This window comes from Marmota marmota, unplaced genomic scaffold, assembly GCF_001458135.2.
Source record: "Marmota marmota marmota unplaced genomic scaffold, marMar, whole genome shotgun sequence".
NCBI classification, from domain to species: Eukaryota; Metazoa; Chordata; class Mammalia; order Rodentia; family Sciuridae; genus Marmota; species Marmota marmota.
This window is the reverse complement of record NW_026000101.1, coordinates 4640381-4652085: the sequence shown is the minus strand read 5'-3', so window position 1 is coordinate 4652085 and position 11705 is coordinate 4640381. Positions and strand designations below refer to the sequence as shown.

Below are 11705 nucleotides of genomic sequence, written 5' to 3'. Positions count from 1 at the left end.
GGCGCGTCAGCGAGCTCTTGAAGGGGTGCAGGAAGGTGCCGCACAGCACGGCCCACAGCAGCGGCCGCAGGAAGGCCTCGAGGATGAAGTAGACCAAGACGGCGGCGCCGCAGCACAGGCAGACGAACAACACGGCCCCGGTGTTGTAGAAGGCCTGCTTGATGGGCTTGTCGAAGCGCAGCGCCAGCGCCGCGGTGCGCGGGGTCTCGCCAACTCCGCCGCCGCTCGGCCCGGCCGCGCGTGGGGCCCGGTGGTCCGGACGCGGGGAGCCCCGCGAGCCGGTCGCCTCGGCAGGGCAGCCGCGGTCGGCCATCTCGCCTCTGTGTTCCCCAGCCCAGAGGCTGAGCCGAGAGTAGGCGGGCAGCGCGGGAGGGGACTGGGGTGGCGCCGCGCGGCCTTATGGGAGTTGTAGTTCCGGCTGGGCCATTGGCGCGCTCCTGGGAAACTACGAGTCCCAGGGCACCCCGCGAGCGCTCCGCCCTGCGCGCGTGGGTCCCCGCAGATCCAGAGAATGAGTTTCCCAAATCCCAGGAAAAAAAAAAAAAAGAAGCTCTCTTCCCTCTTCAGTTGATGTTAACTGCGGAGGCAGGGTCCCAGAGAAGGAGCTGTTATGTACAGAGACAGAAAACCTGCGGGGAGTACTTGCACAAGACCGCTGCCCAGACTGCTTTACTGTTTTAATAAACGCCGTTTTCACTCTAGTGTATTCGACGAGATCTTATATAGCGATTATCGTGTGGCAGACCCTGTTCTAAGTGCCTCACTACTATTAACTCATTTTATCCTTAAAATAACCCTAAAAAAGAAGGTGTTATCCTCATTTTACAAATAGAAAAACGAGGGGACAGTCAAGCACCTGGCTAAGGTCACAGGCGGCATTCAAACTCTGGCTCCCGCATCTGTAACCCTTATCTTCCATGCTAGTTGGTCTGACCAAGGAATACTGTGGCAGTTTTTAAAGCTCCTCAAAGCACTGTAATGTGCAATCGCTGTTGACAACCACGTGTGCTGGTGTCCATGCTACCAAACACTAGAATCTTTTTTTTTTTTTTTTTTGAGGATTTTTCAATATTTATTTTCTAGTTTTCGGCGGACACAACATCTTTGTTTGTATGTGGTGCTGAGGATCGAACCCGGGCCGCACGCATGCCAGGCGACTGCGCTACAGCTTGAGCCACATCCCCAGCCCAAAACACTAGAATCTTTTGACTCCATGAGAATGGAAATGAAACCGAGCCCATCAAGCCTCTTATTGGGGTTTCCATTTAGGAAGGGAGACAGCCCCTAAAAGGAGATGTAAGACTGGCTCCCTGAACAAAAGGGAGCTCCTTTTATTGGTTGTTTGCAGGGGTGGGCATGTTAATTGGCCATAGGTATACTCAACTCAAGCATTTTGCCCTGTGCTAAAAACAAATTACTGCAGCTATTCAGGAGAACATGTACAAGGCACACTGACCTTAGAAGCAAAACTGACACTGGTTGAAGATGGCACACATCAAGCCTCCTGCGGGCTGCTGTGTGGCCATGAGACAAGGTCTGGAAATGCATTTATCCTTTGTCCCTTTGGTGGTTCCTGTCTCATCAGTATGGGAGCAATCCAAACTTCAAAGTGACCTCCATCAGAGTCTAAAACTGCCACTGTTTCTTTTTGGGTGTCGGGGTATTAATACTCCAACCTCAAAGTCTCTTCTGTCATGTGGGAATGATAATAATAGAAGCTCTTGCCTCAGGGATATTGTGGACAAGAGGAAGCTCTGGGCAGTGCAGGGTGCTTTTGCTCTGTTGGAAAAGCGCTGGAATCTAAACCTTCTATCTACAAAAATACACTAAAAATAGTGCTTTTATCTTTAGAGTTTAGCAATGGGAAACCCTTTACTGAACAATCAATATGTGAATGCTCAAATCCTGCAAGTTATTCCTTTCCTGTTTTCAACACATCTTTATATTAACTTTAACATAAGTTTTGTCTCTCTTCTAAAGTAAACAGTTTTCAGACGAATAAACTTGCTTACTAAGTCTTGGAGACAAAGGGATTTGGTAAATGAAGTGAAAAAAAAATATTCCTTAGTATCTCATTTATCACTTTCAGGTCACAGTTTTTCTGGTGGCCTTTGGAGTTTGACTCAATGAATGCTTCCTTCAGTTGCTCCTGCATTTTGCTTTGCTGCTTAACTTCTGAGATCATGATCATAAATTATGGTCACATTAGCTTTCAGTCCCCATTTTCACTGACTAAAGATCCTATTTATATAAGAAGGTTTCAACCTCCCTCCCAAAAATTCCCGAGTCACTTCTAAGGGATCCCACAGGAAATGCCTCATATGGGATCAGAGACAGGAATCACCACCAACCGTTTGTGTTGCCCTGCTGCCCAGTGGAGCTCACTGAGTTCAGTGCCCATCCTAGATTGCAGTGTTCTGTATCACTGTTCCCAAACTCTAATTTGCTGGTGCCAAAGCAGAGCTAGGTTCCATTCAGAGCTGAAGAATTCCTTCTCCCGAACTGCCAAATCGTTACACTTTTGTCACTCAAACCCTAACCCAAGTCTCTTGTGCCCGATGTATTATAAATCCTCTCCTGAATAATCTCATCCACTCCTGCCCCTTTGTCATCTAAACAAATGGCCATTGAGGGGAAAAGGACAAACCATCCTGTCTGTCCTCCTCCAACCAGGAACTACAGGAGAGCTCTTACATAATAAAAGTTTTATCAATGAATACAAACAAACCAGACAAGACCAGGCGTGTTAATATTGCCTTAATTGCGTTGGGGTCCCACTTCAGCAAATCAAAAACGCCCTGTCCTAGAAATTTATCGCCAGCTAGCCGGACTGGCGACCTATGCTGGGTTCACAAAATCTGGCTACATCAATAACTGAGCAAACAGCGAAGAAAGCATGCAAGCACACAGAAATACCTTTTCAAAATCCCTGATGGCTCTCCACCTTAGGGGTCCATTGGAAAAAGAGAGCTTGCACCTGGACTCTTTATTTTTATAGGGAGGCACACAAGGGGAGGTTCGATGGGATGTTCTTTCCAAATAAGGCAAAGGGTCAGGTTTCAGGGGGTTGAGTCTGGTCAGCAAATTGACTGACATCTTGAAAGTCCACACCCATCTCAGGTGCTGTGTGGGATCAAAGGCAGAGCAAGCGCAAAGGACACAAACATGTGGCATGGCCCAGTCAGGGAAGCAATGTCAGTCCAGTCCCGGAATGCGCTCAAATGCTCACAGCTCACACACACAGCCCATGGCTGGCTCACGACAAGCTGTTTCCAAGTCTCAATGAAAAACAAAATTGTTGAGCATTTGAAAATCATGCTAATGGGGCCTGGGTATGTAGCTCAGTGGTAAAGTGCTTGCTTAGCATGTGTGAAGTCCTGGGTGCCATCCTCAGCACTGAATTTTTTTTTTTTAAAAAAAGGTTCTAATGGCCAAGGCAATAGAACTAATAGGTGGCAGGCAGAATTTCTAGTCAGGAATGAAACTTTTAACAGAAATGAACAAACTAACTAGACTAACATGTGTATGGCCTAACAGAGGTGGGGTTCCCACAGGGTTCTGCTCACCCCTCCCCCAGGGTTTTGCTCACCCCTCCTATGACCATACATACTCTCCACACCAAAGTCAAAGTCAGTAGTATATGCATTTGTCTTCCTAGAGAGCTCTCAGAGAACAAGAATTGAATTTGCTTCATTTCTGTGTCACCAGCAACTGACACAGCATAGGACATTCATAATACAGAGTAGAAGCACCCTAAGATTGGCTGAGAATGAATGAGTGGGATCTGTTCCCAAAAGCCCACTTATGCTTTCTGCAAGATATGGTATCGAAATTCTGGACTGTTTCTACTGAGCATTCATGTAGTTGAAAACAGAGAATAGTTAAACTGCTGGGACACAGGACCTAACAACTGAATTTGAGAGGGAACCTAGGGTTCATTTAAATCTCTAGCTCACAGGGCAGCTGCTTTTAGGTATCTCTTCCAAAATGCCGGGCTGCTTGGGCTCCCTGTGCTGGCACCACACAGCGACTCATTCTGAAGATCTCAGGAAAAGAACAGCTCCCTGGGCACCTCAGGATACAGTGGAGGTAAAATAGATGCTGACCTGGAGACCAGACTGCCTTCCATCTTCCTGTTGGATAAATCAGTGAATTTTCTCATCATTTAACTCTCTTTGGAGTAGGTTTTTCATTATTTGCAGCAGAAAGCTTCCTGGTTTATAAGAAAGGTTGCTATGAAGATGAAATAAGAATACATACATAAAGCAGCAACACAGTGCTGGGACATGGTGACAACATGACAGTGGCTTGTTTTGTCCTACAGAAGCCAAAAGGCATCTCTTAACAAAATGTCCACAGGCTCCAGAGGTCTAAAGATAATAACTCAAGAGATGTGACCAACATAGGCAGAGAAGGGATTCTCCAGGCATTGTGTGTGTTTGTCTTTGGGTTTCCATGTGTTTCTGCAAACCTTTCCAGAAATATGCTGAATATCCATTTGGTACAAAGTCCAGAACTTACGTTCGATGTCGTGTGTCATGTATATAAAGTAGTATGTACAGTGCAGAAAGAAACTACATGAAAATATAATTGGACAGACATGCATTCAGATTCCCAATCTGTCACTTATCTGTCATCGCACACAGCATCTCTGAGCTGGGCTTCCTCAACCGTAAAGGGAACATAATCTTTGTTCATGGGGTGGCAATAAGAATTACAAATAGCAATGTCAAATACCCAGAACTGCAGTGAACACCCCATGGTCCAAGACCACCACTTTACACAATTCTAGGGGATACTATTCACACTTGGAGGTACTATTCACATTAGGTGTCTCCTGGAATTGGGCAACAAGTAGCAGCAGTGAGTTCCTCCAAATAGCACCATGCTTCAGATGTCTCTTCTGTCTCCATAGGACGGAGAGCCAGATACAGAACTCTCCATTCTGGACCCTTCAACACTGTTGAGCTGCCTCAACTACAAAATGTTCTTCTAAGAAATGTCTTGACTTCCAGTCTTGTCCCCTCTCTACAAGGATATTATTGGCAACTGCTGGGGATTGAACCAGGACATTGAGTATGCTAAACACATACTGTACCACTGAGCAACAGCTCTAGTGCCTAAAATTATATTTCTAAAATATAAATTTAGGGGGCCAGAAATATAGTGGAATGAGAGGGACATTCTTACCCTTAGGTATTTGTATGGCTGCACCATTGTATACAGAGCAATGCTACATTGTATACAACCAAATGAGTGAAAAGTTGTGATGCAATTGTGTATAATGAATCAAAATGCATTCTTCTGTCATATAGCTAATTAAAATAAATAAATAAAAATCACTGTTCCTAGGAAAAAAAAAGAATGTTAAGTGCAAATTATATGTTTTTAAATAAAGAATATATATGTGTGTGTGTGTGTATGTGTGTGTGTGTATATATATATATATATATATATATATATATATATAAAATATATATTTAGAAATGTCACTTCTTTGCTTAAAAAAAAACTGGTGGTTCTCCATAACAAAAGAATGAACTATTTTCCATGGTATATAAATCCCTACATGATTGGGCCCTAGGTCTTCTCCCTCGTCTATCTAGATAATCCTCATTCATCTTTCTAGCTCCAGCTCACAGTCACCTCCTTGGAGAAACATCCCAGATCCAGGGAAAATTGTCAGCTACCTCACTGTGCCCATGTAGCGCCTGATTTACCTTCACTCAAGTATGGACCATGTTGTATTCTAATCATTTCCACAAACATCTGAATTCCTCATTTGAGGGAAACTGGTGAGTGAGATTCTCTGTATTTCTTTCAGTACTGTGAACATCTTATTTTTAATAATTGAAAAAAATGAATACAGCATATATTATTGTAAGGCTGTTAGAATATAAGCTTGTAAGGCAGACAGAGCTGAGACGTAATCCTTGCTGTCGCTTCCCTTGTATAAGTTAACTTACTGAGCATGTCTCCACATTTGAACAGAGGTGATAAATCTATGTGGCCAGGATGTTGTGAGCATTAGAACTAGTGTACATAAGTAATTAGCATAGTAAATAGCCAGAGTAGGCATTATTTCCCTTCCCGTGGGCCTCTGTATATAGAGCACTTGGCTGCTAAGAACTGAACCTGATTAAAATGATTACCTTACAATAGAAATTCAAACAGTGAGTTGGGTGTGGTGGCTCATGCCTATAATCCCAGGAGACTAAGGCAGGAGGATCTTAAGTTCAAGGCCAGTCTCCTCAATTTAGCAAGACCCTGTTTCAAAAAAAATAAAAATAAAAAGGGGGTTAGGCTGGGGTTGTGGCTTAGTGGCAGAGTGCTTGCCTCGCACATGTGAGGCACTGGGTTCGATACTCAGCACCACATAAAAAGAAATAAACAAAATAAAGATTTTTTTAATTAATTAAAAGGGCTGGGGTTGTAGCTCACTCTCCTGGGTTCATCCCTCACTACCACCAAAAGGAAAAAAAAAAAGGTGGGGAGGAAGGAGATTAGACTATAGAAGAGAAGGCTGTTCAACCATGGAGCCAGAGATTAGAGTGATGAAACCACAGGCTAAGGAATGCCAGCAGCCAGCAGAAGTTAGAAGACGAAAGAAATGTTTCTAAAGTAATCAGCCCTTGCCAACACTTCAATTTTAGTTCCATAAGATTCAGTTCAGGCTTCTGGCCTCCACACTGTAAGAGAACACATTTGTGTTGTTTTTAAGTCACTAAATTTGTAATACTTTGTTGCAGGAGCCATAGAAAACAAATGCAAGCCTTGCTGAAGGACAGTGGTTCCAGAACATTTCCTGCTGGTCTTTCTTCTGAGGTCTCACTCTTTTTTCCCTGGAGATGCCTCCCAATACCCTTTGCCTGCTTAAGCTTACCCTTTGTCTTAGTTCAGGCTGCTGTCACAAATTACTGCAGACTAGCAGCTTGAATAGCAGAAATGTATTACTCATAGTTGTGGAGGCTGGGTATTTGGAGATCAAGGTGACAGCAGGGTTCAGTTCTGGTGAGGACCCTCTTCCTGGTTCAAAGATGGCTGACTTCCTGCTGTATCCTCACATGGTGGAGAGCAGATAGAGGAAGCAAACTCTCTTTTGTCTCTTCTGTTGACACTAATCCCATCATGACTCCTCTTTTGTGATCTGATCGTTCCCTGTAGGCCCCATATCCAAATGCCATCACACTGGGAATTAGGGTCTCAGTATATGAATACTGAGAGGAAACAAGCATTCATTCATAGCACTCCTCTTTAAGACTCAACTTCAGTATTATTGTCTGCTTTCCTGATGGCCCCAGGAGTGGCGGAAGGACCCCTTCTCCAGGTTTGGACTGCATACAAGCTTTTCCATACCACTGGAATACCACAAGGTATTGTCATGGTATTACGTGCTGAATTCCCAACTAGGCTCTGAACTTCTTAGAGTTAGAAATCAAGAACTGTTCTTCTTGGAGTCTTCTAGGTGTGGCTATCTAGTAGAGGCATAGGCACATGAGAGTCTTCAATAAACAATTATTAAATGAATGAGTGGTTGGAGCTTCTGGATGCAGGTAACTTTCCCAGTTACTCAAATCTATTCCAGTTCTTTTACAGTTTATCTGCTGGCCCTTATACCTGACAACTAAGCTACCCACTGAAGATATTGCAAAATAAATATCAGAGGAAACAACTATAACACAAAACAAGGACAAAATGTTTGGGGTTTTGTGATGAGGATTAGGGGCTGTAATGCAGAATGTGGTGGTGCCTAATTCTTTTATAACACATGATCTTCTCAACCTAGTCCCAAAAGAACTGGTAGCTCAGCTTCTGCATTTTATACTTTCTAAACCTCCCAGATGACTCACAAGGCTCTTCAAATGAAGTCTATTTATTCTTAACATATAATATGATTTAGTTGGCAATAAGGCTCCTAATTGAAATTCTTAGAGATAGCTATGTGCAATTAACCAACGGATATGCTTGAAATGGGATTACAGACCTCCACTTAAAACTTGATAAGGTATTAAAATGAAGCTATGAAGATAAATTTACTTTGCACATGGCTCCTCTATAGGGATTTTTACCTGGCTACAACAATGTGATCTTCCTCTTGGTCAGACAAGATAGGCTGCCATCTTCTCCACAGTCTGTAGATTCAGAGAGCCTTGAGGGAGACTTAGCAGTGAAAGGATTTAAAACAAAGAAACAGAAAAACAAAATGCAGAGCAAAGCAATACAGAATTATAAACTAATTTTAATTACATCAACAGGAAGAATTTAAAACTATGTTGAGAATTTATATTTTAAATCTCGTTAATATATTCTGACAATAACATAATCCTCTAAAGATAAAAGTATGAGGCAAAGGGACAGAATAATCATTAGGCAGCATTTAGGAGTATTGTAACCATTACTTTACATAAATAGAAATCCATGTCTTTTTAGTAATTAATGTACTACATTGTCTGAGTAAAAATTCACATAGAACAGGCTTATAAATATACATTTATATGTAATCTCAAAATCAATCACAATTGAACATTTGGTACACAATTATTATAAAACAAATATAACCCATCAATGTCTATTTAAAGGCATAGTTTTTACAAAATAGTATTTTCTAGACAGTCTCAAAAAAGTATATTAATACTCCCAGATCCCAGATTGTTCCAGCACATCAACACATCAGGGGGAATAAGGCATGTGGCGAAGCTGTGTCACTCATCCAGGTGACCAGGACATTCTAGGTGATGAAACAGTAAGGACTCTAGTGACCTGGGCAAATGCCACACCACTGCAGTACCCCATAACCTCAATGAATTGATTATTCTCCAGAAGAATCAAACTGAATAGTTTTTCACCTAATAGCAAATATCCAGGAGAAAAGTAACAACGTTTAACCAAGCATCAGTGTATTTTAAGGGAAAAATCCCCCAAATCTTAATGAGTCACTAAGTTTTAGTCACCTGACATATTTAAAATCACATTGGCTTAGCTACTATTTTCATGAAAAAGAACTTATATGCAAGTCATCATTAAATATAAAAACAAAGAAATCCAACTTGAAACTAAATAATTTTCTAATTAAATAAGTGAATCAGGAGGCTAATTAAATATGAAGCATGTATAGGTTGCATCGACATGCCAGTTACCTAACACTAGTCTTGGTTTCTTCACTAACGGTATAGAAAAGTCAGTCAAGTTCAACAATGATACTTTATACACTCTTAACAATTCATATAATATTGAATGAAAGAGGCAAGCCTTGTTACAGGAATCCTTTCTATAAACTAAATTGCTATAAACTCAAGGGTAGGTTACCCTGTAATACACATAATGTTTTATCTCATGGGTTTTAAAGTATTCATGAAATCAGAAACAAAAACAGCCCTGATAAAGACCTTTAAATGCTCATATATATGCATTTATGTATAAACACACCCACACCCCTTCAGGTATGTACAAATATATATATAAACACACTGAGAACATCAAACTATTCACTAAACATAATCAATTCTGTTTAGAGAGAAAAGATATACAATATATACAATAACAAAGTATACACATCTCAGCATATGGCCTCATGCCCTGGTTCTCAAATATTTTCCATTACATAAGGTAGATGCCATGTCACATATGTAAAACACTCCTATGGGTGTAGCACATGTTGATAAAACTTAAATTACTTCAGGGAAATAAATCACTCTGACACATTGAAATCATCACTGTGAAGGGCAGTTCAATAGTAAAAGTTGCTCATGATTGCCACAGCTTAGGTAAAATACGTAACTTACCCAGCTCTCTGCTTTACTGCCACCTGTTTTACATCAAATCCAGAAAAAAATATTAGAATATTAAGTGCATGCGAATATCATTATGCCATTTATTTATTTATTTCGGTACAGGAGATTGAACCCAGGGACACCTTACCCCTGAGCTATATCCCAGTCCTAATTATCTTTTGTGTGAGGACAGGGTCTTACTAAGTTACCCAGGCTGGCCTCGAACTTTTGATCCTCCTCTCTCAGCCTCCCAAGTAGCTAGGATTACAGCTGTGTGCTATCATTCTTGGCTATGCCATCTATTTATAGCAATAAATCAACTATAATTTATTTTTAAAATAAGCTATTCAATATTTTTATAGTAAGCCTGTAATAAATTTTTGGCCATATAATTTACCACAGATCATGATACACTGCTGTGTTCCTGACCAACAGCAAGTGTGGGAAAACCATAGTACACAAGCCAAACCCAGCCTGCTTCCTGTTTTTGTTCAGCCTGCAAAGTTAAGAATGGGTTTCACAATTTTAAAGGGCTTTTAAACATCAAAAGAACATTTGTGACACGTGAAAATGATATGAAATTCAAATTTCTGTGTCAATTAAGTTTTGTTGGAACACGGCCATGCTCATTCATTTACATGCTGTCTATGGCAGAATGGAACAGCTGAGACACAGAGTGCAAGGTTGAAAATACTTACAGCCCAGCTACACAGAAATTTATCAAACCCTGGCTAGAGCTAAGTGGTAACCTCAGTGATAATATCTTTTAAGACAAAATCCTAATATAGATATTAACCTTTAATACAGAAATAGCAGTAAATTCCATCTAGGATAAATGGAAATCCATCCCTAACTTGTCCAAACTTTCTAAATTCTTTAATGACAAAAGGCAACCCAACACAATTAAATATAGCTCCTACATTTTATCTGAAATCGTGTTTATAAATTCACCTTTGAGAGTAGAGTAGAGCAATAAAAGGGCATTGGAGACAGGCCTGGTGACACCGTCTATAATCCCAACTATTTGGGAAGATGAGGCAGGAGGATCACAAGTTCAAGGTCAGCCTCTGCAATTTAGCAAGGCCCCATCTCAAAATAAAAAAACCAAAAAGTGAGGGGGATATAACTCAGTGGTAGAGCACCCCTGCGTACAATCCCCAGTAGCACAAAAAATAAAAAGGTCATTGGATTCCAAGCGAGGATATAGACTTAGGTTTTAGGCAGGTCACTTTTTAAAATAAACTAAGATAAATACATTCGTCCCATTTTGCCTAATGTGTATAGTATTTTTTAATTTAATTTTTTAAAAAATTCATTCTGGGGCTGGGGTTGTAGCTCAGTGGTAGAGCAATTGCCTAGCATGTGTGAGTCACTGAGTTTTATCCTCAGCACCACATGAAAAAATAAATAAATAAACTTTTTTTTTTAAATGCATTCTACTGTCATGTTTAACTAATTAGAACAATTTTTTTTTTAATTGTGAGGAAAAAAAGCACTAAAACGACTGGTAAAGTAATCAAAATGTTTTTAAGCAGGAAAGAAAGTTGATACAAAATAAAATGTACTTCTTTCCCCAATATAACTATAAATAGTCCTCCTATTCAATGTAAATTACTAAAGTGGAAAAAAAGGCACCTAGTTCAGTTGAATATGGGTAGCAGGTTTCACTGAATAAAACTTTTAGTGAATCCACGTGAAGGTGCAGGAAATCCTCACCCCCCAGTGCCTTTGCTGTTCCCTTGTAATATAAATGCATGGATTAAATGCTCTCTAAAGTCCTTACCAGCTGTGGTGATTTATGCCAAATGACTAGCCTCATTTTTTTCATCTGTAAAACTGGATTAATAATTGAATCTTCCTATGGTCGTGAGGATTAAATGGGTTAATCCACATAAAGTGCTTAGAACAGCACTAACCACATTCAGCTATTTACAA

The 11705-nt window shown here is 40.8% G+C and overlaps 1 protein-coding gene across 3 annotated transcripts in view; it reads right to left on the bottom strand.

Moving 5' to 3' along the window:
• The window catches only part of Tmem245 (transmembrane protein 245), an 82801-nt gene extending 82438 nt beyond the window's left edge, over positions 1 to 363 (bottom strand). Inside the window, exon 1 of one of the 3 annotated variants that reach the window (XM_048783236.1) lies at positions 1 to 363. This exon is cut by the window's left edge and continues 194 nt beyond it. In XM_048783236.1, coding sequence (XP_048639193.1) covers positions 1 to 313 — 313 coding nt within the window. In that variant the 5' untranslated portion in view covers positions 314 to 363. The other 2 variants (XM_048783237.1, XM_048783238.1) reach the window with 2 other exon arrangements.
• Positions 364 to 11705: the final 11342 nt, after the last annotated feature.